Genomic DNA, 27,693 nt, shown 5'->3' on the forward strand with positions numbered 1-27,693 from the left:
ATGACTAGCACACATGTGCGAAAGGAACCTTTACTTTTACCTTATGAATATATTGCATTTCTATATCATTTTAGTTGTTCATAATGCTGCAAGTTGGCATTTCACTCATCGCCCAAAGCAGTAAACACTGTGTTTCTATGAATATTTTTTATGCAAATGGTAAAATGCTCCTTTCTATAATTCATCTTCCCTTTTTTCAAAGTGATTTATAGCGTATACAGTTTAAGCGCTCTGATCCTTTTAATAAAAAAAATTCAAATGACTGGAAAATGTAAAACCCATGCAAAGTACTTGGCTTTGCTTTAACATTTTATGAGTCATATTCTGAGATTGGGGGTGGATCAAGACCTTTAAACAGAGACATTTTGGTGGGGAGGTAAGGTGGAGGTATTAAACATAATGCAAAATCTATGTGTATATACACAAAGGGATTATAGCTCTCCTTCAGTAATTATCTGGGTTCAGAGTTCTTTTTAAATTTGTCAAAACGTCTTTATTTTTTAAAGTGTTGAAAGGAAAATGTAGGCTGTGGCAAATAGAACACAGAAAACTTGATGAATGACTAGCACATATGTACACAGGGAACCTTTACCTTTTTATCATGAGAGATAATCAAAAATGGGACGGTAGAACTTCATATCTCAGAAAGGAAATGGGGCACTGGCTGATGATCCTTAAGCTGCCAGGAGGAAGCTGAAGTTATACACAAAGGGGACTAAGAGAGAACTTGGCTAATGTAAATGAATTCAAGTCTCCACAACCAGATGATTGATTTCTCGGGAGTCCTAAAGGAGTAGAAGAGATGACTCAAGAACCACTCTTAGAAATCCTGGAGAACTCCTGAAGGACCAGTGAGATCCCAGAAGATTGGAGGAGAGCCAGTGTCTTCCTAATCTTCAAAAGGTGGAAGGGAGAGGACCTGGGAAATCTGGATTTGTAGTGGAAAGGGTCCTGAAGTGGTGATCCAACTGCATCTCCATGAATCTTTGGAGAGACGAAGTGCCACCAGCAAGAATGAGCATGGATCTTTCACATAGACATTCTGTCGGATTAACTTGATCTTCTTTAATAAGACTGACTAGCTAAGTGGCTGGGGTAAATGCTGCAGCCATAGTACCTGTGCTATGATGCTGGAGAAGGGCTCCTGCGAGTCCCTTGGACTGCAAGGTGATCAAACCGGTCAGTCCTAGAGATCAACCCTGACTGCTCTTTAGAAGGCCAAATCCTGAAGATGAAACTCAAATACATGAGTTTTTGAGAAGGAAAAACTCCTTCTCACCTAAAGACGTGAGCTTAAATGGACTCCAGAGGATGGTAGAGGACAGGAAGGCCTGGAGAAACATCCATGGGGTCGCGATGGGTCAGACATGACTTCCCAATTAACAACAGCATAGTATCTGTACATCTAAGCAAAGCTTTAGACAGAGTGCTTCACTACATTCTCTTTCAAAATGTGGCAAATGGGTAAAATATGGCTAAATGATGCTGTGAGGACATGTGGTTGGCTGAATGGAGCATTCAGAGAATGAAACGCCTGTGAGTTGCCTTAAGAGCATCAAGTGGACAGCCAGTGGACTCTCCTGTTCAGCGTGTTTTCGATGAGCTTGGATGAGGGAGTTGAGGGGCCATATAAAAAGTTGGCAGATGACAGAAAGCTGGGATAGATGGCCTTTGAGGTGTGAGAGAGAAGACTAAAAAAAAAAAAAGTTTGGGAAGGGTTGAGCTGACGGCCAAAATAAATAAGACAGCATTTACTAAGAGAAATGGAGATTTTTGCAAATGGGGCAGGAAAAGGGTAAGGAACTAGGATAGGATGAGGAAAACTTGGTTTAGTAGTAGCATATCTAAATGGGACTTTGTTGACCCCCAGTTAAACATGAACCAGCAGTTGTTAAAAATGCCAATGCTATCTTGACAGGAGCATAAAGTCCAGACTTTGGGACCTAATTAATCCATTCTGCCTTGGTTGGATCCCACCAGGAAATGTGAGGAGCACCAGAGTCAAAAATAACACTGATAAATCGGAATAATGTTTTAAGAAAGGCAAAGAAGGTAGTGAAGGGTGAGAAAACTAAGCCCTCCGAGGAGTGGTGAAAAGATTCGGGAATGTTAAGTGTTCAAAAGAGATGGTTAGGGGTGTGGTAGGTCATCCATCTTCAAGGATCTTCAAGGAGCAGAATCATTCCCCCTGTCTGATTGATTGTTTCCGCTTAGTCCAGGGGTGTCCAAACTTGGAAACTTTAAGACGTGTGGACTTCAACTCCCAGAATTCCCCAGCCAGCCATAACTTTAAGACTTGTGGACTTCAACTCCCAGAATTCCACAGCCAGCCATAGTTTTAAGATGTGTGGACTGTGGCTGGGGAATTCTGGGAGTTGACGTCCACACGTCTTAAAGCTATGGCTGGCTGGGGAATTCTGGGAGTTGAAGTCCACAAGTCTTAAAGCTATGGCTGGCTGGGGAATTCTGGGAGTTGAAGTCCACACATCTGAAAGTTATGGCTGGCTGGGGAATTCTGGGAGTTGAAGTCCACACGTCTTAAAGTTGTGGGTGGGTGTGGAATTCTGGGAGTTGAAGTCCACAAGTCTTAAAGTTCCCAAGTTTGGACACCCCTGGCTTAGTTCCTTTCTGTGCTGTGTATAAAGATGTGGAGTCCAGAAGAGGAGAGAGTGATTCTTCTGAGGAGAACAATATCCCGTGGAGTAATGGTGGCAGAGGCGACCAGGAACTTCTGCTCTCACTGCCCAGCCTACCCGTCAGGGTCGCTGTCCTAGGAGCAAATGGAAAACTCGTTACGGAACCCTTTGAGATAAGGGAGGAAAGGCAGCGCTACAGCCTTCCGCCAGAGGGCAGCGGTGGGTTTGTTTTCTGCTTGCCTTTGCTGCCCTCCAGCGGCCCCTCGGCCATCTCGCGGCTTAGCCACTAAACAGCTTGAAAAGAACTGCTGTAAGTGTTGGCATGGAGTGGGTGGGGGAGAGGTCTTGCTAAGATTTCTATCTCTAAAGTCCCACGCCGGGCCGAGGGAAGCGATCCCCTTTCCGCCCTTTTCTTTCTCCGGGCCAATCAGGAGCGGATCTTCTCCTGGGAGCTTCCGGAAGAGGAGGAGAAAGAGGCGGTGTCGAGGAGGAAGGAGGCGGTCGCTACGCATGCGCGGGAGGCGGAGCGGCGCGCTTTCCAGGCGGAGGCCATGGGGACGGTGCACGCGCGGGTAGGGAGCTCGCCCGGCTGACCTTGGCGGGAGAGGGGGCGTTGGGGGGGGGGGGCACCGGCCGACGGTGGTCTTCTGGGCGTGTGCAGAGTGCCTCTACGCTTAGGCCGCTCCGGGGACGGTGGGTGGCTTCGGACCAACCTCGGGTGTCCCAGCAAAAGGAGGGAGGCTTGGAAGAGCCCCCCCCCCTCCCCATGTTAGTGGGAGATAATTGGGTTGCAGTTCAGTCCTTTCCTGTTTTAAATAAAGTGGAAAAAGACACCCCACACCCAATATGGCGTTTGGATCCATTGATGGCATTTGTCGTTGGATTTACAGGCGTCTTTATAGGCAGTCCTCGACTTACGGCAGCTTGTTTAGTGACTGTCCACAGCAACACTGAAAAAAATGTGACTTGGGACCATTTTTTTTCATCCTTTGGCAGCGGCCTCACGGTCGGGTGATCGAAACTCAGAGGCTTGGCCGCTGACTCAGACATACGACCGTTTCTATGTCCCGAGGACCCCTGATCCCCTTTTTGCCACCTTCCGACAAGCAAAGTCAACGGGGAAGCCAGATTCACTGAACAACTGCGTTACTAACTTAGCAACCGCTGTGATTCACTGAACAGCTGCGGCAAGGAAGGTGGTAAAGCGAGGCTAAGCCCGCTTAGCAAGTGTCTCACTTAGCAACAGAGAGGTTGGGCTCGGTTGTAGTCGTAAGTCAAGGACTACCTGCATTTTGGGCAGCCTAAGCAGAGCGCCTTGTCCTCCCTGCCCTCGTTTCTCCTGCAACGACGCTCTTGCGTGGACTGAGAGGCAGGACCAGCCCCAAAACTCAAGAGTTTCCTGGCTTCTAACCTATCTGCCTTCATTCCTCCTCAGATTGGCTCTCATTTTTAGCCAATGCTTCAAGTTTGTCAAGATCCTTCTGTATCTTTAGCCTATCTTCTGGAATGTTGGCTATTCCTGCCAGCTTGGTGTCATCTGCAAATTTGATGAGTTCCCCATTTATTCCCTCATCCAAATCATTGATGAAGATGTTGAAGAGTACTGGGCATGAATACAACATTATCTCACTTACTTTTGTTTCCAGTGTAAAGGGATAGTGATGGCACCTAATTAAAACATTTGTTTTTGGAAGTAGAATAGAGTAGATTAGAGTAGAATAGAATTCTTTATTGGCCAAGTGTGATTGGTCAGACAAGGAATTTGTCTTTGGTGCATAAGTTCTCATGGTACATAAGAAGAATAAAATACATTCATCAAGAATAAAAAGATACAACACTTGATAGTCAAGGTTAATAATAAGCTATCAAATTGTATTAGGAAACAAAAACAATATAAACCATAAAGATAACAAGCAACATGGTTATAGTCATAAGTGGGAAGAGATTGATACTAGGAAGGAAGAGAAGAATAATAGTAATACAGTCTTAATGAATTATTTGACAGTGTTGTGGGAATTAGTTTAGCAGAGCGATGGCCTTTGGGGAAAAACTGTCCTTGTGTCTAGTTGTTCTGGTGTGCCGTGCCCTATAGCGTCGTTTTGAAGGTAGAAGTTGAAACAATATGTCCGGAATGTGAGGGGTCTGTAGATATTGTGTAGGTGATACAGTGTGTAGGTGAAGAAACAGTTCATCTAATAATCTAGTAGTTTATCTGATGGATTATAAACTACTGAATCTGCATTTTCAGAGTTTGGAGCCTCTTCCCACGAGTGGTCCTGATTTTGGTGGTGTAGGTGAAGAAGCAGAGCTTGTGGAGGTTGAACCAGAAACTAAACAAGAAATTCTTGAAAATAAAGATGTAAGTATAAGGATTCCCTGCCTTCCCCTTGATTATGTAGAGCAGGGGTCTCCAACACCAGGGCCACAGACCAGTACTGGTCCATGCCCTGTTAGAAACTGGGCTGCACAGCTGTGGTGAGCAGCGAGTCAGCAAATGAAGCTTCATCTGTATTTGCAACTGCTCCCCAGCGTTGGCCTTATCGCCTCAGCTCCACTTCAGTTCATCAGGCATTAGATTCTCCTAGGGGTGCAAACTCTACTGTGAACTCCACCTGCCCTCACCCAGTTTGTGGAAAAAATAGTCTTCCATCAAATTGGTCCCTGGTACCAAAAAAGTTAGAGACCACCATTATAGAGTACTGTACTATATGCAATAAAAATGATTACTGTTACAAGTGATACATCTTTGGAACAACTGTGCCTGACATATTTAGAAATAAACTTGTCTTTTTATGTGATACTTTGCATAAATTCAGGTGGGCAAATGTAGTTAAGTATTTTTTTAAAAAAAAAAGTAAAAAACCTTAAACAGAAGGATACAATTATCTGTTTTGGGGAACATACAAGGAAAACTAAGAGGATGTATTTAGCTTAGTTTAGTTTATTATATTTATATGCCGCCCTTTTCCCCCCGAAGGGGACTCAGGGCGGCTCACAACTCAAACCAGGGAAGGGGGATACAGACAAAAATTAAAAAAAGACACATAACAATGCATAATTTAAAACACACGACAGTCATACCATTCGAGACAGGGGCAACAGCTCTTTAGCCCCAGGCCTGTCGGAACAGCCAGGTTTTAAGGGCTTTGCGGAAGGCCTGGAGGGTGGTGAGGGTTCGAATCTCCACGGGGAGTTCGTTCCAGAGGGTCGGAGCAGCCACAGAGAAGGCTCTCCTCCGGGTAGTCGCCAGTTGACACTGGCCGGCGGATGGAATTTGGAGGAGGCCTAATCTGTGGGATCTAATCGGTCTAGTGGAGGTAATTGGCAGCAGGCAGTCTCTCAAGTACCCAGGTCCAATACCATGAAGGGCTTTATAAGTGAGTACCCAGGTCCAACACCATGAAGGGCTTTAATGAGTTTGTTTAGGGGAGCCATTTGTTTGATCTGACTTATCAAAATAAAATCCTGGGCTTCAGTTTTGAAGAACTTGGAGGAATTAAAAATATTGGTCTTCTCGGCAAAAATTGCTTAGTCTAGATCAGGGATGTCAAACTCCCAGCCCGCCGGCCGGATGCGTCATGTGCTGGCCACGCCTATTCCTGGTTTAGCGAAGGGGGGGGGGAGTCCGAATACGTCACAAGATGCGCTGTGATGATGTGTGTTTGACACCCCTGGTCTAGATGCTCCTAACTTTTAGGTGGTAGAGGATCTGCTTAATATTGAACACATTTCTTCACAAAATCTGTGACAAAATCTTTATGCTGATGGAATCATCATATCTACTAATGCAATTTCTAATATTTGCCCATTATTTAATACTTCTTACTTTGCTTTTTAGGTGGTTGTTCAGCATATACACTTTGAAGGACTTGGAAGAACTAAAGATGATATTATCATGTATGAAATCGGTGACGTTTTCAAAGCTAAAAACCTGATTGATGTGAGTGCTGAAATTCCTTAACCTGCTATCAAAAAATCTCAACAACTACATTATATTAGCATCTTTATTTAATTCCATAGAAATTTAGAAATATGACTGCTCAACTTCTGTGCCCAAATAATCTCACAAAACTTTACTAAAAAGTTTTTAGTATTTTGGAAGCAGGTTTTGAGTATCAATTTGGGATGGTGGAAAGACACTGATTTTTTTTAATGGATACAGATGTACAAATTTCAGGGGTTACTTGTGACATAATAGTATGCAGGTCTTTTCAGTATGAATTATCACAAACTCAGCCATCTGATGTGAGTATGAAATGAGCTGCCACAGGCATTTTAGGCTTTAGTGTTGCATATTTGCATTAAATTATATGAACATTCCATAGTTAATGGCATTTTCCTAGTGTAGCTTTTCCATGTTGCTGAGATCTTTTCATACCCCTCCAAAGGCAGTAGAAATTCTACATCTGATCTTGAAATCTGGATCAGTAAATTACTCAAATACGTACCTCTGCACATATCTGAGAAAAGGAATTGATTTTCAAGACAGTAAAGTATCTCTGTGGAGTTGGTTGATTTTTTTTAGTGAAAGGATAAGTACATAACATGTAAATCCAAAGGAATTAAAATCTAATTTTGTAAAAGTTCAAGTACAGTACTTAGAAAATTCAATTTTTTTAATGAAAATGCACAGCTCATTGAGTGAGTTGTATTAATTGGCACCAAAGGAATGGGTGTTGATTTATCATGTTGGTATTGGAAATATTTGTAATAATTTGATTATGACTTTTATATTTTGAAGGTGATGAGGAAATCACATGAAGCTCGTGAAAAGCTCCTCCGCCTAGGAATATTCAGACAAGTCGATGTACTGATCGATACATGTCAAGGTAATAATAACAGAATAACAGAGTTGGATGTGACCTTGGAGGTCTTCTAGGCCAACCCCCTGCTCAAGCAGGAGACCCTATAGCATTCCAGACCAATGGCTGTCCAGACTTTTCTTAAAAACATTCAGTGATAAGAGCACCCACAATTTCCGAAGGCGAGCCTTTCCACTGGTTAATTGTTCTCACTGTTAGGGAAATTTCTCCTTACTTCCAGGCTGCTTCTCTCCTTGATTAGCTGAAGAAGCTTCTTGGATGAGAAGTGAAATGTCTTCAAAGAAAAACCAGAAAGTCCAGTTGCCTTTTGAAAAAAAGCACCTTTGGCTCTCTTCTCATCATCTGAAATCAAATCAAATCAAAATCAAATCATTTGAAGCTATGTGCTGTTGTACTGCTCCCTGCATGGAGAGCTTTGAAAGGTTTTCGTAGACAAAAACAGTTACAAAAAGACAAAACAGTTATAAAATGTGGATCAGTAGCACATCCAACATTTTTGATCTTGGGATTTGTGGTCCGTTTATTACAGAAGACGTCAAGTGATTTGCTTTTTCAACATACGCTTAAATTGCCAAAAAAAAAAAAATTGCGCTCCCTACAATAATGATACTTCTATCCTGATTATAGTGCTGTTTTCCCCTTTTATCTGTTTATAGTTAAATCTTTTAAATTGCCAATCTTGGACCAAATTTATAAACGAAAGTCAAGTGAAATAAAAAGGAAGAGTGCAGCTTCTACACAATAGCAAGGCCTAGCTAGTTCCACTAATCCCCGCTAAACCCAGATCAAGGGATGAGTCCGCCCTTCTGAAAGCTTTTCTTCCCATTGTGGAGATGGAGGCTTGGGGGTATTGGCACATCTCTCTGCTGAGGATTGAAGCAATGGCAGACTTCATCCTGCATTTGCAGGAGTTAGCATGCAGAAGGAGAGCAATAGGGAAGCGAGGAAGGGCTAGTCTCCTGTTTTAGCTGGAGTTTGGATACTGCTTGCAGGTCTGTTTTATCAAGTCCAATAATCTTTCTCATTGCCATTGTGTATTTAGGTGTTACTTGTTCTGAAAAGGGATGCGTTGGCTCAGTGGCTAGGATACTGAGTTTGCCGATCAGAAAGGTCGGCAGTTCGGCGGTTCAAATCCCTAGCACTGCGTAACGGAATAAGCTCCCGTTACTTGTCCCAGCTTCTGCCAACCTAGCAGTTCGAAAGCATGTAAAAATGCAAGTAGAAAAATAGGAACCACCTTTGGTATGGAGGTAACAGCATTCCCTGCGCCTTCGGCATTTAGTCATACCAGCCACATGACCACAGAGACATCTTCGGACAGCGCTGGCTCTTTGGCTTAGAAACGGAGATGAGCAATGCCCCCTAGAGTCAGGAACAACTAGGACATATGTGCTAGGGGAACGTTTACCTTTGCTTGTTCTGAAGTTTGGTTTAGTTTTAGTCCAAATTAGTTTTTAATTGTTATATTAAAAAAAACATCCCTTAAAAAGATCAATTTTAGAACTTTTTTTGAAATTATTGTAGTACAGGGTAATTCTTGACTTAACAGAAGTTCATTTAGTAGCCATTCAAAGTTAAAATGGTACTGGAAAAAGTGATTTATGACCATTTTTCACATGTACGACCATTGCAGCATCCCCAGGGTCATGTGATTTACACTTGGATGCTTGACAACTGATTCATCTTTACGAAGGTTGCAGTGGTTATAAGATTCGCTTTGGTGACCTTCTGACAAGTCCATCACATGGTCCAATCTTCCACTGCCACGAAGGCAGATTCCTTCCATCCACATCCGGCCAGGTGCAGGAACAAAAGTGACCTTGACTTTCAAGAAAGAATGTTGTTATGGCTACACATCACCCAGCTCCCTATAATTCCCCCTTCCCATTTTCCCACAGTAGAAAGTGTGGCAGGCCTGAAATCCAAAAGGCAAAAAGATAGATTCCATGCCTGACATTGTACTTGGAATCAGACTGCCTATAATAGAGTGGGAAATTGGGTATGGGCCGTGGAGTTTTCTACCCTCAGCTCCCAGCTAGTACAGGACTAGAGTTGGGGATGGAAGGGGTCAGGCATCTGGAAGTCCTTAGCTTTCCCAATTGAAATGAAGGTAACTTCAGCCTGGGTCTCTTCGGTGCCAGTCTGGCCCTCTAACCACTACCCCAGCTCGCGCGCCAAGCCTGGGGTATCACCGATAAGTAAATCACACCTAGTTTGCCCAGTTTTGATGCTCAAAAATTCTGTGTAACTCAATCTGAATCTATCTTACTGTTCATAAGTAAGAGCCAAGGTGGCGCAATGGTTAAATGCAGCACTGCAGGCTACTTCAGCTGACTGCAGTTCAGCTGTTCAGCTGTTCAAATCCCACCAGGCTCAAGGGTGACTCAGCCTTCCATCCTTCCGAGGTGGGTAAAATGAGGACCCGGATTGTTGTTGGGGGCAATATGCTGACTCTGTAAACCGCTTAGAGAGGGCTGAAAGCCCTATGAAGCGGTATATAAGTCTAACTATTGCTATTGCATAAGTGTATATATCTTTTTGGCCAGGGGGTCAGCCCTGTTGGCTTGACTAATAAATGCACCTGTGTGTGTGTTTGTGTGTTTAGGTGACAATGCTCTTCCAAATGGGTTAGACGTCACCTTTGATGTAACAGAACTGAGAAGACTAACTGGAAGTTACAACACCATGGTTGGCAACAACGAAGGAAGCATGGTAGGTCTTGCATCATTGGTTTTTTTTGCCAAGTGTCAGCTCTGAAACATGATAGCTAGGCCATCTAAATAGAAACACGATTGAAATAGTCTTTCAATTCTACACGGCCCATTTGTGTTGCTTACCTTATAGGTGGCACCTTCCTCAATAGTAGTAACTGTGAGCGGGATCTTGGAGTCCTAGTGGACAACCATTTAAATAGGAGCCAGCCATGTGCAGCAGCTGCCAAAAAAGCCAACATAGTTCTAGCCTGCATAAATAGAGGGATAGAATCAAGCTCACGTGAAGTAATAATACCACTTGATAATGCCACACTTGGAATACAGCATCCAGTTTTTGTCGTCATGATGTAAAAAAAGATGTTGAGACGCTAGAAAGAGTGCAGAGAAGAGCAACAAAGATGATTAAGGGACTGGAGACTAAAACATATGAAGAACGTTTGCAGGAACTGGGTATCTCTACTTTAATGAAAAGAAGGACCAGGGGAGACATGATAGCAGTGTTCCAATATCTCAGGGGCTGCCACAAAGAAGAGAGAGTCAAGCTATTCTCCAAAGCACCTGAGGGCAGAACAAGAAGCAGTGGGTGGAAACTAATCAAGGAGAGAAGCAACTTAGAACTGAGGAAAAATTTCCTCACAGTTAGAACAATTCATCAGTGGAACAGCTTGCCTCCAGAAGTTGTGAATGCCCCAACACTGGAAGTTTTTAAGATGATGTTGGATAGCCATTTGTCTGAAACGGTATAGGGTTTCCTGCCTAGTCAGGGGGTTGGACTAGAAGAGGTCCCTTCCAATTCTGCTATTGTATTGTATTGTATTGTATTATGTAATTACTTAGGAATATGAGTTCTACGCTTTTAGATTAGTCCACCTTAGACTAAAGTAAGAAACAGAGATGAGCACCACTCCCTAGAGTTGAACATGTCTGAAAAGGGGAAAACATTCACCTTTATTTTAGATTAAGATAACAAGAAGTGGTTTCTTTTTTTCTCTCGAAGGAAGATAGCTACTTTTCTTGTTGATCATAACAAAATATGGATTGATTAGTGTTAAGAAGGGATGCGGTGGCTCCGTGGTTAAGATGCTGAGCTTGTCGATCAGAAGGTGGCAGTTCAGCAGTTCGAATCCCTAGTTACTTATCCCAGCTTCTGTCAACCTAGCAGTTTGAAAGCATGTAAAAAATGCAAGTAGAAAAATAGGATCCACCTATTTGGTGGGAAGGTAACAGCGTTCCGTGCGCCTTCGGCATTTAGTCATGCTGGCCATATGACCACGGAGACGTCTTCAGAGAGCACTGGCTCTTTGGCTTTGAAACAGAGATGAGGACTGCCCCCTAGAGTCGGGAACAAGTAGCACATATATGCGAGGAGAACCTTTGCCTTTACCTTTTAATGTTAAGAACTGAAGACTTGGCTTTTCAAGATTGCAAGGAGAATGAAAGTTTTAAAAAGCTGATAGAGAAGCTAATGGTAAAGAGCGTGTCAGTATGAGCCACCGACCATCTTACCATCTATCGTGTACTACAGGTCCTTGGACTCAAACTGCCTAATATTTTGGGGCGTGCCGAGAAGGTGACATTCCAGTTCTCCTATGGCACCAAGGAAACGTCATACGGTCTCTCCGTCTTCAAACCACAGCCTGGTCACTTTGAAAGAAAGTAAGACTTTTAAAGTACGTGAATGCTATGGGCATACATTTTAGAGTTTTCCTTCCAACAGTTACACATCCGCCGTGTGGGATTAATTTTCTACATCTTAAGTTCCTATGTCGAGATTATATTGTAACTTATTTTGAACGAGGTTGTTTTCCAACATTAGTGAACTTGGAAAGGAACAAATGGATGTAGAATTATATAGCTGCTCTTTCTTATTATTCATGAAGACCAATGTCATACCATTATGATAGTAAAATCTGGCAAGATAATTTGGGTCTGCATTCTGCATCCTATGAGTGGTTCTTTTCTTATTTTTTTTTTATTTGCAGTCTGGATCCTATCTAATCACTATCATAGATTTGAGCAATAGACAGATTATAGACAGGGAAGAATCTGGTGTGGGGGGTAAAAGCTGTTATATTACCTTCCAGATATCTTCCAGATACTTTGGATTTCCTCTCTCACAATCTTAGCATACGTTCTGTTGTATACATCCTGTCTTATAAACTTCCTGTTTCTTCCATGATGGAAAAACATTTCTTTTGCTAATACGAGCTTGGTTTTTATTACACCGGCACAGTCTTCAAATAGTTGTGCCCCAGATTAAAATGAATACAAATATCTCAGCTGTTAATATTTCACGAGATGCGAAAGATTACTAAGCATTAAATTGTTGGCTACTTTTTTTTTAATCTATAAGCTTTTTTCTTTTAACCCTAAGCTTAAAAGTACCAAAAAAAAAATGCAACTTTCAGTGCAATGGTACATTTTGTTCTTTAGGGTCAAATCCTTCATAGAGACAAATGGAATAGAAGTGTTCTGTCCTTCTCAAGTCTATGTTGGGATTTTGTTGCAGGTTTTTTATTTTTAAAAAAAATTGTTTATCTTGTTTGTTTCCAGCATTTCTCTCAATGTGTACAAAGTAACTGGACAATTTCCTTGGAGTTCCCTACGTGAAACCGACAGAGGAATATCAACCGAAGTCAATGTAGGTAAAATAGAGCCATGTTGTGTACCAGCTAGTGAAGGATGGTGAATAACTGGGGAGGCCAGTGGTGTAGAGTTAGCAGAACAAATGTCTGTCTGCCATTGTTTGAGGCAGCTTCTACTTTTCCTGAGATTCTCGCCCTGGGAAAAGGTGCAGCCTTTTAAGGGGTGGAGGGCAGATGCTATATTTGTGTTCCCATGGGTTCTGAAGGACCAATTTGGTGCTGCATGGCCCTAACATCGGTGCTTCTCTGGTGACTGCCCTGTCTTCTGCATGTCCCACATCAAGCTCTTTTCAGTGAGCTTTTAAGTAGATTGCAAAGAATCTTGCAGACAGCTGACAGACCACCTTTCCTGTTCCTGGGTCACTGCATTGTTTACCTGCTGTGTTGCAACAAACTGGGATGGGGTTAGGCGTTGATCATTTTTTGTACCTGCACCGCTTCTTGACATTAGCAAGGCATGGCTTGTATCTCAGCATCCTGCCCCTCATTTCAGGGAGAGCTGCTAGACACGACTGATACCTCTACTTTTCACAAATGAAGTTCATCCTATGGCTATATTGGCAACTCTTGACAGCAGGAGGCTGAGATAACCTCACAGTATCTAGTAGTCCATCTCAGCTGAGCCATCTTCCACCCAACGTAGAGAGATTGGTCATCCAGTTGGACCTTCTTCCCAGGCTTTTATGAAACTAGTGTCTTTGGTTTCAGATTTAAAAACAAAACATTAGCTGGCATCTTCTGCATTTTATTGGTTGTGCTAGATCAGGGGGTGTCCAAACTTGGGGAACTTTAAGACTTGTAGACTTCAACTCCCAGAATTCCCCAGCCAGCCCACGTGCTAGATCTTCAGAATTCTGAGCGTTGAAGTGCACACAACTTAAAGTTGCAAAGGTTGAGAAACACTGATAAACAGGTAGTCTTCAACTTACGACCACAGTTGAGCCGAAAATTTCTGTTGCTCAGTGAGACATTTGTTGAGTGAAATTTGCCCCATTTTAAGACCTTGCCAAATTTGTTAAGTGAACCACTGCAGTTGTTACATTAATAAAATGGTTGTAAAATGAATCTGGCTTCCCCATTGACTTTGCTTGTCAGAAGGTCGCAAAAGGCGATCACGTGACCCCGGGACACTGCCACTGTCATAAATATGAGCCAGTTGCTGAGCATCCAAATTGTGATCACATGACCAAGGGGATGCTGTAAAGGTGGTAAGTACGAAAAAAGTCACTTTTTTCAGTGCCATTCTAACTTTGAACCGTCGCTAAATGAACTGTTGTAAGTTGAGGACTACCTGTGCTGTAGATTATGCAAACATGACCAGTAAATGTTTTACCTCTGTGTGACCTTTTATAATTTTGCTGATTTTTTGATAACACATTCCACTTCGTGTATGTGAATGCATGTTTTATTATATGAATTCAATCTTCCCCACATTAGTCCCACAAGGAAATAAAAGGGAAGATGGAGAAAACATGTAGCATTTTTCCTCATCCAAAGTTTGAATTTTTTTTTCTTTCTTTCCAAGTTCCCTATCTGGAAAACCAACCACACCCTGAAATGGGAAACCGTCTGGAGAGAACTGGGCTGCCTTGCGAGAACGGCCTCGTTTTCTGTCCGAGAAGAAAGTGGACACTCCCTCAAGTCTTCCGTATCTGTAAGATTTTTTTAAAAAAATTTGAACGTGGACTTTTAAAGTAATGCAGTTTGCCAAGTGATGCCTGTTTAGTATGGTAAATGAGATGGACATTTTAGTGCTGAAAAAAAGGTTAATAAGATGAATGTTGCCCATTGGTATTTTATTATAATTATTACCGCGTTTCCCTGGAAATAAGACCGTGCCTTATTAATTTATTTATTTGCCACCAAAAAGGCACCTGGTCTTATTTTCGGGGAATATCATCCACTGACTAACCTCACTTGTGCACATCACCCCCAGCCTCCTTTTCATTGTCAGAGACCTTCAGGAACTTCTTCTTCTGCGGCCAGCAAGGCTTTCCTGAAGGCCTCTGCAGCCGATCACAGAGTTCTGGATTGATCTGGAGCTTTGTTATCAGCTATAGAAGCCTTCAGGAAAGCCTTGCCAGCTGCAGAAGAAATGGGCCAGCAAGGCAGGTGTCGGGGAGTGCGAGGCTTGGATATAACTGTCTGAAAGTAAGTAGTAGGGCAACTCCACCTCCCCACATCCCCACCCAGTGGTGGGTTTCAACAATTGTTCGAACCTACTCTGTTGGTGTGGCCTCCTTTGTGGGAGTGGCTTGCCACCCATGTGACCAGATGGGAGTGGCTTGCCGCCCATGTGACCGGATATGAAGATGCCGACGACACTTGTCAGAACCACCTTAAATTACCTCCACACACAGCACTGGCATGCATAAGAATATGATGTAAACTTATTTTCTAAAAGGCATCTTTGGTTTGCGTTAAAACAACTTCAACACACGCAATGTTCTGATTGCACCACAAACGCAGTAGTCATCCTTACCTTTCACAGAGGCACTGAGTTTTATAAATATGAGCGTGATAGTGTAGAATAATCATATCCAAGGACCAGTGGTGGGTTTCAAAAAATTTTGGAACCTCTTCTGTAGGTGTGGCCTGCTTTCCGGGTCCACTGGTGGAACCTCTTCTAACCAGTTCGGTAGATTTGACGAACCGGTTCTACCGAATAAGTGCGAACTGGTAGGAACCCACCTCTGTCTCCACCCTACCTTAATTTTTGCCCATGCACTCTGGAGTGGGCGGGATCTTAATTAGGACTTATTTTGGGGTAGAGCTTATATTGGGCACATGTATAAAAATCAAGCTAGGACTTACTTTCAGGGTTAGTCATATTTCCAGGGAAATGGGGTATTTTTATTACTAGTTTATAAATATTCTGTATAACAAATTGATCTAGACCAGTGATGGCTGACCTTTTTTTTTTTGTCACCTCCCGACAGCACATGCACGTGCCCACACCCATAATGCAATGCATGCACAACTCCCGCACAGGGACATACAACTCCCCCCACTCCCCGTGTATGCATGCATGACCCCTCCCTACTCCCCCCATGCATATGCTCTGCCCCTCCTCCCATTTTTGGCTTCCAGGTTGGTGCAGGTGCCCCATTTTGGGCCTGGAAGGCCTCCTGCACCAACCTGGAAGCCAAAATAGGGCGCAAGGGCACTGCACAAGGCCCCATAATGCAATGTGAGCATGCCTTGTGCATGCACGTCCCCCGCATGCACCCCACCCCACATGTGCAGCAATGTCCCGAAGACCAGCTGGCTGTTGGGAGCTGTGCGCGCATGCGCGGTGGGTCTAGGCTGGGGCGATGACTGACCTGCCCGCAGAGAGTGCCCTGTGTGCCACCTGTGGCATGCGTGCCATAGATTTGCCATCATGGATCTAGACAATGCACTGTTTATTAAGCACTTGTGTAATTTAAAGAAGAAAAAATGTATAAATAAAAATCATTTAAAAAAAGATGAATGTTGCCCATTCTTAAGAAGAATTCAAATCTACTAGTTCTGCAGAATTATGGAGACATTTAGTTTCAAACTGCCAGAGAATCTCTCTTTTTTTTTCCTTTTGAAGCTCTCTAACATTGAAATAAAGAACAATAGATTCCAAGCACTGTTTTCTCAACCCACAAGGTTAGCATTTAATGCTGCCTTATCAAAGTTCATATTTTGTTTCTTGTTTGTAGCATGCCATGGTAATTGATTCTCGAAACTCTTCAATCTTGCCTAAACGAGGAGCTTTGCTGAAGATAAATCAGGTATTAATACTTAATTAACTAAGTTTCATTGTAATATGGAGAAAAATAATGCATTTGGGTAAAAAAACGTGGAAAATCCAAATAGGGAATGGAGAGATCGAATCTGACAAGGGTTGGGGGATTTTTTTGGTCCTGTCAAGTCAGTATTGATTTCTGGCAATTGCTGGAAAACCCCCTGAAATATTCTTGCCAAGGTCTCAAAAGCAGTTTGCCTTTGCCTCTTCCTAGAGCTGAAATAAAGTGATTGACCCAAGGTCACCCAAGTTGGCTTGTGCCTCAGGTGGGAACTAGAACTCACGGTCCCCCAGTTTCTAGCCTGATGCTTTACCACTATACAGATCTGGCAGTAGCCTGTGAAAAAGGGCAATGGTGAACCCGTATCAACCACAAATTAAACCTGAGCCAGCACTGTGGTGCAGTGGCTAAAAAGGCCAATGTTATCTTGCGGTGTATTAAAAGAAGAAAGGCTTTAGATCACAGGAAGTAATTTTGTTCTGTGTCCTGTACAAATAAAGGAGAATACTTGTAGCTCAGGGTTGAAGTGAAGGCTTAATACATTTCAAATTATCTGAAGGCTTAATACATTTCCCTTTGGGTTTCTTTTTTTGAAGGCTAAACATATCCATATCCTTCAACCATTCCTAGAAGGCTTGGTTTCCAGCCCCTTCTCTGAACTCCAGTCTGTCAGTGCACATTTTAGACTCTGATGCCCAAATGTTCTTGTAGACCTTTCATTACCCAAACTAGGTAACATACAATACAATGCAATTGCAGAGTTGGAAGGGACCGTGGAGGTCTTCTAGTCCAACCCCTTGCCTAGGCAGGAAACCCTATAGTGTTTCAGACAAATGGCTATCCAACATCTTCTTAAAGACTTCCAGTGTTGGGGCTTTCACAACTTCTGGAGGCAACTTCTGTTCCACTGATGAATTGTTCTAACTGTCAGGAAATTTCTCCTCAGTTCTAAGTTGCTTCTCTCCTTGATTAGTTTCCACCCATTGCTTCTTGTTCTACACTCAGGTGCCTTGGAGAATAGTTTGACTCCCTCTTCTTTGTGGCAGCCCCTGAGATATTGGAACACTGCTATCATGTCTCCCCTAGTCCTTCTTTTCATTAAACTAGACATACCCAGTTCCTGCAACCATTCTTCATATGTGTTAGTCTCCAGTCCCCTCATCATCCTTGTTGCTCTTCTCTGCACTTTCTAGAGTCTCCACATCTCTAAAGTACCTTCAGCTGTATGATTCTATCATACTCTGCATACTATCTGCAATGCAAGGTATGCAGCATGAATTTTCCCCTCTACATCAATCATGTAGCTTGGCACAGTTGAGCAGTTTTTGCAATAATGTCCTTTTGGTTTATAGCAGCACTTAATTTGTTAGTTTAAAATCTAGAGTATTAGGCACCCAGTTTATTGTCTCTGAATTTCCCCTCCACCAACCTCCCTCCTTTTTTTTTCAGGAGCTTGCTGGATACACTGGTGGCGATGTGAGCTTTCTGAAGGAGGATTTTGAACTTCAGTTAAACAAGCGCCTCTTATGGGACTCGGTAAGAATTCCACTTCAGCCTTTCACACATTGTTCCTGGCAGGAAATGACTTTGCCTTCATCATTCGTTTGGAATGTCGCTGTCAGACCTGTCGCCACTTAAACTCCTAAATATAAGTGATCCTTGGCTCCATTTTTTGTTGGGAAAGGTTTTTTTTTTTTTAGAAGGCAAGTATATTGCAGTAATGCATATAGCCAGAACTGTGAATCACTCGCCAACATCCCTTAAACCTTTTTCTCCTTTAGTTACCCTTCCATTGTCCGCCCCCTGTCAGATTCTGGCAGGATGTTTTCATAACGGTCAAGCGTAGGATGCAGGCGGCATGCCAGGTGACTTTGAAGCAGCGTCTCGAAGAAATAGAGCATTTGCTTTTGTTTTCCCCTTTGCTTTCCCCCCACCCCTTAGTTCATGGCACTGAATAGTAGGGAATAGTCCGTCCCTGAATAGTAAGGAAGCGCAAGCGAGCATTGAAGTGGCAGCTGACAGTCATGACATAGTATATTTAGAATATTTATTTCTATTTAAAAAATATTGAATTGCATAATGTATAGCACTGAATGAACAGGCCAGTGTAAAATCAGTTCCTTGCTTATGCCAGCATTTCTCAACTTTGGCAGCTTTAAGACGGGTGGACTTCAAGTCCCAAAATTCACCAGCCAGCAAGCGAGTTGATTCTGGGAATTGAAGTCGATTCATCTTAAAGCTGCTACATTTAAGACATTGGCTTACGCTGACAAGCTTTTTCAAAGTGGGGAACCATAGAGATGTTATTACTTTGGGGAAGTCATGAGTCAGTGTGAAGTAGGAGAGATTTCAGTCATTGGTTCTTGGACAGCAGCCACTCCTTGTCACAGAACAAACTCTTCTGAAACCTAAATCAGTTTCAGAAGTATTTGGTAATATCGTGGTGGAAGTTTGGAGAGAACTAAAACGTTTGCATGGGATAAAGCTTAGATACTTTCATGAAGTTGAGAAACCATTTGAAACCAATTCAAAGTGGTGGTGTACAGGATGGTCAAGGAAACGATGTATGCTTCTGTTTTGACTGACTTTTGAAAGTGGCCAACAGGGACCTCCAGCTTTTTATCCTGCCTCCATCTCCCTAGGAGGATCTGGCTTTTGATGTCAAGGATCCAAGTAACACCCCCCTCCCCCCCAACGAAAGAATCCAAGACTTGAGTTTCCTCAAAGTTCCATTTTATTAGAGATGTCCTATGGGCACATCTTGGAAAACCCAAATCTGAAAGCTTCCAGGTTTTCTCCACCCAAGTGAAAGTCCAAGCCCCTGGCCAACACCCACATGTCCATCACATGGTTCAATCAGTGCACCCGCCCAACTGGAGGCGCCACGCCGTCACACCATGCCAGGTGCAGACCGAATGTCCTTGACTCTCTGAGAAAGTAATGTTATTATGGCTAGATATCCCTGCGACTCCATGCAATTCCCCCCCCCTCCCAGTTTCCCACAGCACTAAATGTGGCAATCCTGAAGAATTCAAGAAAAAAAAATGACCTCCAGGGTTGACATTTGGAGAGTACAGATGCAGATGTTTCATCTTAGCTCCATTCTTTGAAATGCACTGAAAATGCTTTTCTGCAACGAAAACATTTTATTAAGAAAAGTGTGTGTGCTCAAAAAAAGTCAGTTTCATCAAATGTTTTATTATTTTTACACATTCTGAATAAACAGCTTTAAGAGATTTAAGAGATTTCTGTTTTTCTGAAGGTTCTCTCAGCTTCTCTTTGGGGTGGAATGTTGGTTCCCATCGGAGACAAACCATCAAGTATTGCCGACAGGTATGTAGGGCTGTGTTGGGGCCCACCAGCGGCCAGAGGAGCTGGCAGCAGATTCGGACAGTGGGGAGGTTGGGGAGGAACATGGGCCAGTCCTGGAGTCTGGGGAAGGCTCTGATGAGGGCTCTGTCAGAGGCAGAGGGGGGCCCAGGGCCATATGCCAGTTATCAGCTGCCTTCAGAGTCAGACATCAGTGAGGCAGATGAACAGCGGGAGCCTGTTCCCAGTGTGCACATGCGCAGAGTTGCCAGACAAAGGGAACAGTTAAAGAGCAGGGATCAACTTGGGAGTAAGGCCACAGATGGACGATGAATGGCCCCTCCCAGAGGAAATAAAAGAGAAGCGAAAGGGGAGTGGAGTTTGCAGGAGACAATTAGTTCGCTTAATTGGTTCGTGACTTCCTTGCCAAGTTTTGCAGATATTGGCCTGGCAGCTCTCCACCCTGGATAAGGTCTGTGACTATAATTTCTCCCTTGAGAGACTTTGCTGGATGTGAATGAGCAGAATTCACAGTAAATTAATCAAAGGGATTTTTGTCGGGACAAGGAGTTTGCTTCATGCTCTTGGGAAGCCTCGGTCAGAACAGGCTGATTGGCATGCTTTGGATTAGATTTATTCTCCTTTCATTACAGGCAGCACACTTTGTAAAATTCCCTTCACATATTTCGTACGCCCTTCCAGTTGAGGTCCACAGAACGTATTCCTCCATTTAGTGTAATGTAGGAGTTTGCTATTGGTCAGCACTACCTAAATCAGTGTTCTTCAGCTTCAGCGAATTTCAGATGTGTGGGCTTCAACTCCCAGAATTCAATTTAGAGGTTCCTGAGACTGAAACCATGGATGATGCCCAGCCACTAAATCAGTACCGCTCACTTACCACTGTCATGATTTATGATGGAAATTCCAAGTTGTATTATGATTGTACTTATAATGGATTAAAGTAGTTTATCCTGAGCATATAATGGTTTAGCAATGGATCATAACTAGTAGACTTAATGGAGTTTTTTTTCCTACTGTACAGAAGAATATGAAGTTTCTGTTACATTTTTGCCAGTCAACGGTTTAAAAACAGTTTGTCTTAATAAAATAAGTAGATGGACTTGTTCCAGGAATCCAGTTAATCTGCAATAATCGGATTATAAAAGTTGTTGCCATTTATAAAATATGAAATACATTTGCTTTATTTTAACAGAAGAATGTTTCACTCAATGAACTATGAAATTCTGAATAATGTCCTGTGCAGGCTCTAGATAAATTTACATTTGGTGATTGACTGATCCAACTTTCTTAGCACTGATAGCATCATTGCATTATTATGATTCATCGCCCAGTCAGCCAGATTTTCATACTCAATTTGACATTTTTGTCTACGTATGGAGTTCTTCCCAAGGATCTGGAATAAGATGGATGTTTGTGGTGTTAAAGGTATCGTTACAGGATGTAAGCTGTTCTAAGTAAAGCTGCCTTTTGCAATTGACGGATGATGATTTGCCAATGCCAGTAGTATTCAGGTGGTGTTCCAGTTGCTTTGGGATTGCATCCAATAGTGCCTATTACTATTGGTATTACCTTTGCTTGCTTTTGCCATAGCCAGATATACTTGTTCTGACATAGGCTTCCTTAAAAAGCATGAAGCAGAGTCTTGGTCCCGGCAAAACCTCTTTTATTTACACGACTGTGAATTCCTTTCATTCACAGTCAGCAAGGCTTGGCAAACAGTCTCCCAGAGGAATATTTATCAACACGAACCTTAGCTTGCTTGTAGAACTGCCAGATAACTAGTTTCCAAATGCAGGGCAAGGCAACATTTGGCACAGAGGCTCTTACAGTCACAAAGAGAACTTTCCACTCTTAAAACAACCAAAGGAATGAATTGGTCCCTGCAAAAGGCCACTCCCCATTTGTTCTTCTTTTGTTTCCTATGGGAGATGCCAATCACCTCCAAGGTATGACTTTGCTCCCAAGTCGACCCTGCTTTCTTAATAGTTCTTGTCTTCTGGCAGCTCTGCGCATGCGCACACTGGGAACAGACTCCAGCTGTTCCTCTGCCTCACTGCTGTCTAGCTCCCTCTCTGCCTCTGATGCAGAGCCCTCCTCTGAGCTCCCCTCAGCCCACCAGGATTGGCCCATGTTCCTCCCCAACCTCTTCACTATCCGACTCTGCTGCCAACTTCACTGGCCACCAGCCACTCAATTTCTGCAACACTTAACAGAATAATCATGTTTGCGGGGTTTGGAGGGGTTGGGTGCTTTCTCTTATATTCTGCTGTCTCCAGGTACTGCCACATCCACTATCCAGACTTTTTTGCCTTTCTTATTGACAGTTGTTTTGTCTGGGACGTAATGTGGCAGATGCCCGTCTGTTTGAATTCTAAAGTCCCAGAGGACTTTTTCATTTTCTATTACTTGCTCTATTTTATGGTCCCACCAGTTCTTGCTGATAGGCAAACCGTATTTCTTGCAGATCTTCTAATGCACTGTTGTTGCTGCTCCACCATGCTGTTGCTTGTAGACAATACTACTATTTTTATTAGTAGTAACATGAATATACTAATTCAATTTCAGTTGTTAATCAGAAAGATTCCCTCCGTTTAAGGCAGGGCCCTGGGTTTATTGCAGTATTTTGCTGCAAATATACAGTGGGGGAAAAAAGTCTCAGAATCACAGAGATTGGTATCTAAGAATACATAAAGCATATTACACTGTAAAATGTTCAAGTTGCAATTATTCGCTTAGTGGTTTATAATATAGATAGATACTTCCCTTTCTTCAATTTTTCTTTTCTCTCTCCACTTTTCCTTTAGATTTTATCTTGGTGGCCCCACAAGTGTACGTGGATTCAGCATGTACAGTATTGGACCTCAAAGCGAAGGTATGCGTTTCTTTAACCCGTTACTTTGCATTCGTGTTAGAGATCAAGCAATTCTTGTTGAAAGGTTGGTTAGCAATTGAGCAGCTTACAGACTATAAACCCCCATCCTGGCTTGTTGGCAGAAGGAATGGAAACCACGCTCTGGAGTCTACCAGGATAGGGATATAGACGAACAGGATCTAATTGAAAGAAGATGGGGATGCTGTTGTGCTCCCCAAGAGCATAATCACAATTGGGGTTCCCTCTCAAGTTCTGCTTACAGAGCAAGTGGACTAAGGTGGCTTTTGCAGAGTTTTGGTTGGTGTGTCAGTTGCGAAATTACTTGGCATGGAATGCACTGGACATTGTCACTTTCATCCTAGTTATGTCTGTATCAGAATATTGTAATTTACTTTAGATGGGAGATTTAATTTCTACGTAAATATATTCAACCTTATTTCATTCTTTGACAAAGGGATTAAATTAGCAGACCAGCGAAATGCTATGGACATAGTATACTTAGATTTCGGTAAGGCATTTGACAAAGTAGACCACAAACTACTTCTTGGTAAGCTAGAAAAATGTGGGATAGACAACATGATCACCAGCGTGACCCGTCAAAACCGCGGTAGACAAAACCGCGCTCGACGAAAGCGCGTACCTGACGTCATCATCAGCGCGATGAAAAAAATTAAAAATAAATTAAATTGAAATTAAAATAAAATTAAAGCAAGCCGATTCACATAAAGGTAAGGGTTAGGGTTAGGGTTAGGGTTAGGGTTAGGGTTAGGGTTAGGGTTAGGTTTAGGGTTACGTTAAGCGTTAGGGTTAGGTTTAGCGTTAGGTTAAGGGTTAGCGTTAGGTTAAGGGTTAGGTTTAGGGTTAGGTTTAGGGTTAGGTTTAGGGTTAGGTTTGGGGGGGTTAGGGTAAGGTTTTCGCTTTAATTTTAAATTTACCGCTCACAGCGCGATGTTTTCGTCGCGCTGTGATGACGTCATGAGCGCGCTTTTGTCTACCGCGGTTTTGTGGTGGAACCCATCACCAGATGGATTTGTAACTGGCTGACAAAAAGTGCTCAGTACAGCTTCTGTTGCTGTTTTAGTTGTTTTTTTTTTTTTTAACAGCTTCCTATCTAGCAATTTAGTATATTCTCCATTGGCTATAATTGCGTTGCTGCTAAGATATCTCACTCTGCCTGAAATGTTTCACTGCATTTCTTGTGAGAGAAATACCTGCAGAGTGACTGTGAATTTTTCTTTCAGATGAAGAAGACTCTGCTTTGAAAAATGTCTCTTGGATTTGTAATCTGGCAAATATTTTTCTGCGATTTTAGGTGATTACCTTGGAGGAGAGGCTTACTGGGCTGGGGGTCTGCATCTCTACACCCCTCTTCCTTTTCGGCCAGGTCAAGGCGGTTTTGGAGATCTCTTTCGGACGCACTTCTTCCTCAATGCTGGCAATCTCTGCAACCTTAATTATGGTAAGGGCCAGACTACTGCAATGCGCTGTACCTGGGGCTGGCCTTGAAGAACGCTCAGAAGCTTCTGTGGTGCAAAATGCAGCAATGTGGGGAGCTACGTAGGCTCTGCAAGCTGCATTGGTTGTGCCAGTATCTGCTGCTAGTCTTCCCACCTTCCTTTTTCTTCTCAGGGGAAGGACCAAGGGCTCACCTTCAAAAACTGGCCGAGTGCATCCGGTGGTCTTACGGGGCTGGCATAGTCCTGAGGCTTGGCAACATTGCACGACTAGAACTCAACTACTGCATCCCAATGGGAGTACAAAGTGGAGATAGGTACGTTGGTTTGTTTGTGTTCAGTAGCTGCAGCTCAGAACATAACCGCAAAGCCCCGTCATGCTTCAAGACAATAATCCCACTTCCAAGTAGAAAACACCTGGGTGCAAACATTTCTGGAATGGTCAAAACATCTGTTTACAACTTCAAAGAGCGTGTTTCTAATTCAAAATGTTTTGTATAGCTGGGCCAGCGGTCAGCAACCTTAAAACATTCAACAACTTTAAACATTCAAAGAGCCACAAAGGTCCTAACCGGAAGCCCCTCCATTAATTCTGGAGCCGACCGGAAGTCCTGTCCATCCACCACGGAGTCTCTTCCTAGCGTGGCATGCTTTTTCCTCTACCTGTTTTCTAACTGAAAGCCCTATCAATTGTGGAGCTGACCGGAAAACCCGCCCCTTGCCATAGAGTCCCCTGGCGTGTCCTCCCCTTCCCCCCAACCGGAAGCTCCTCTTAAAATTGTGGTGCCGACTGGCAATAGGGAGCCGCAGCAGAGGAATGAAAGAGCCACATGCGGCTCCAGAGCTGCAGGTTGCTAACCCCTGCCCTGGGCTAAAAGGAATTAGATTTTTGGTTGGTGGTTGTTCTTTTCCATTTGGCCTAAAATCAGAATTGGGCCTCGAGAGGAGAAAGTGTGCTGTAGCAGAGAAAAATGCTACTTAACGTGCCGCAGAAAGTATAGCACTGAACCTATCATTATCATGATCTGTTTAGATTACTAAGTCCGCAGGTTATATAGGAGATATATTGAATTGGTTCTTTTTCGGTGATTCTAAAGAGCATCCCATCATTCTTAAAAGTAAAAGAATGAGCCGTTCAGGATCACAACCTGATGTGTTTTGCACATTCCAAACCATTTTCAGACACGAAGTTGCCTTCAGGAAACAATAATAATAAATGGACTCCTTTGATACATTAGAGAGATTGATTAAAGGAGTGTCTTACTCGCATAGTATTTGTTTCCAGAGATTAAGACATGTTTGTGTCCTGTTTATTGGAAGCACCCGCAGCCTTTAGATTTTTAGATTTAAAACATTTATTTTTATTTAGTTCTAGATGTTGGAAAGGTGAAAATTAATAGCCCTAGGAAATAGACATTGAATCACAAAATAAACCTATATACCCGATTGTATTAAAAATTGACTTCACGATTAAGCCCTTTTGTTTTGTTTTGTTATTTTTCCTGGAGTTTTGAGCTGTCTTAGGAAAAAAATTTTTTTTTTGTTATTATTGGAAACTAGGTGATTAGCCGGTGTTGCCCCGGTATTTATTTATAGTGGGAACATATCCAGACCAAATGTAATTTCTAATGTTGGATTTTCCCCCTTACCAGAGGGAGCCCCCTTGTGGAGTACTGTGACTATAGCAACTCTAATGCGCTGTACAGTAGAAAGCATTTTAAGGCACAACAGGCTGTATCATAACAGAACACACACCCTGAGGAATGTTAGGAGTGTCTTACCCACATAGTATTTGTTTCCAGAGGGTAAGTCATGTGCATCCGTTTAGAAACCCAGGGAAGGAGAACACCACAGGTTCTTTTTGCAGACTTTTTTTGGCCATATGGCTAGAAAATAAGAATTTTTCTGTGGTCACAAATATGTCTGCTGTGAGTTGCCACCTAGCTTAAGAACCATGGCTGGAGGGCATCTGTGTACCAAGTTTGGTTGCTCAAGGCGTTCCAGAGTTATGCTGACGCACACACACATTTATATGTTTTGAATTTTTTGGGGAAAAGAGGATATCATTCCTAACTCTTTTTTTCCTTTGCTTTTCCAGAATATGTGATGGAGTTCAGTTTGGAGCGGGAATAAGATTCCTGTAATATCGGTGGCCTTTGGCGGTGTTGGTCCAAAAGGAGTGGCTAAATTCAAGTGTCACGGTGTGATAGCCCAAATATATTTTTATTGAAGTATAATTATGTATGAAGGATTAACTTCAATTAAAAACTGGAAAAAAAAACATTTTATGTGTTTTATCTTTGATTCGGTCAAAGATAACGTGACCTTTTCTCTGGCCTTCAGAACAAGGCTTTGATGCCATCATCCCAGTCATGGACAATGACATCTCAGCTTCCGGGGGGGGGGGGGGGGGGGGGGGGGCGACCTGAAGACTGTCTGGCAATGAGTCATCCAGCAGAGTAAAACGGTTTCCTCTTTGAAAACAGAGTGAAAGAAGAACAGAACAGAATAGAATAATAGACTAGCCTAGCCTAGAATTCTTTATTGGCCAAGTGTGATTGGACACACAAGGCATTTGCCTTTGGTGCAGATGCTCTCAGTGTATATAAAAAAGAGACAATGATATTATAATATAATATAATATAATATAATATAATATAATATAATATAATATAATATAATATAATATAATATAATATAATATAATATAATATAATATAATATAATTCTTTATTGGCCAAGTGTGATTGGACACACAAGGCATTTGTGTTTGGTGCAGATGCTCTCAGTGTACATAAAGAAGAATAAAATAGAATACATTTATCAAGAACCATAAGATGCAACATTTAGTGATAGTCATAGGTTACTAATAAGCAATGAAATCATACTAGGAAACAAATAAAACAATATAAATTGTAAAGTTACAAGCAACATGGTTATAGTCATAAGTGGGAGGAGATAGGTACTAGGAAGGAAGAGAAGAAGAATAGTAATACAGTCTTAGTAAATAATTTGACAGTGTTGAGGGAATTATTTGTTTAGCAGAGTGATGGCATTCAGGGGAAAAAACTGTCCTTGTGTCTAGTTGTTCTGGTGTGCAGTGCCCTATAGCGTCGTTTTGAGGGTACCATGTTTCCCTGAAAATAAGACAGGGTCTTATTTTCTTTTGACCCCCGAAATAAGCACTTGGCCTTATTTTCGGGGTAGTCTTATTATTTTTGAGGTGCAGGAGGCGGCAAGCGTGGTCACCTCATGGCTGCTGCTGTGCTGCAATATTTTCGTGGAGGTCTTACTTTCAGTGAGGGCTTATTTTAGTGCATATGCTCAAAAGCCCGATTGGGCTTATTACCCAGGGAGGTCTTATTTTCAGGGAAACAAGGTAGGAGTTGAAACAATTTATGTCCAGGATGTGAGGCGTCTGTAGATATTTTCAGGGCTCTCTT

General features: G+C 42.6%; 1 protein-coding gene across 1 annotated transcript; it reads left to right on the forward strand.

The window, feature by feature from the left end:
- The first annotated feature begins 3,125 nt into the window (after positions 1 to 3,125).
- SAMM50 (SAMM50 sorting and assembly machinery component) lies at positions 3,126 to 26,533 on the forward strand. The gene is made up of 15 exons (XM_032221725.1): positions 3,126 to 3,208; positions 4,885 to 4,995; positions 6,475 to 6,576; positions 7,378 to 7,465; positions 10,065 to 10,171; positions 11,699 to 11,829; positions 12,727 to 12,814; positions 14,344 to 14,472; positions 16,508 to 16,579; positions 18,044 to 18,130; positions 19,857 to 19,927; positions 22,729 to 22,796; positions 24,109 to 24,255; positions 24,426 to 24,567; positions 26,349 to 26,533. The coding sequence occupies exons 1-15, from the start codon at positions 3,188 to 3,190 to the stop codon at positions 26,392 to 26,394; spliced, it is 1,410 nt and encodes a 469-aa protein (XP_032077616.1). The 5' UTR covers positions 3,126 to 3,187; the 3' UTR covers positions 26,395 to 26,533.
- Positions 26,534 to 27,693: the final 1,160 nt, after the last annotated feature.

The sequence above is a fragment of the Thamnophis elegans genome, chromosome 7 (genome assembly GCF_009769535.1).
Source record: "Thamnophis elegans isolate rThaEle1 chromosome 7, rThaEle1.pri, whole genome shotgun sequence".
Classification (NCBI taxonomy): Eukaryota; Metazoa; Chordata; class Lepidosauria; order Squamata; family Colubridae; genus Thamnophis; species Thamnophis elegans.

Bases quoted from the DNA above. Each gene is read 5' to 3' on its own strand.
- SAMM50 (XM_032221725.1), top strand. From the start codon at position 3,188: ATGGGGACGGTGCACGCGCGG. The intron at 7,466-10,064 runs GTAATAATAACA...TTGTGTGTTTAG, and splicing joins ACTGATCGATACATGTCAAG to GTGACAATGCTCTTCCAAAT. The intron at 12,815-14,343 runs GTAGGTAAAATA...TTTCTTTCCAAG, and splicing joins GAATATCAACCGAAGTCAAT to TTCCCTATCTGGAAAACCAA.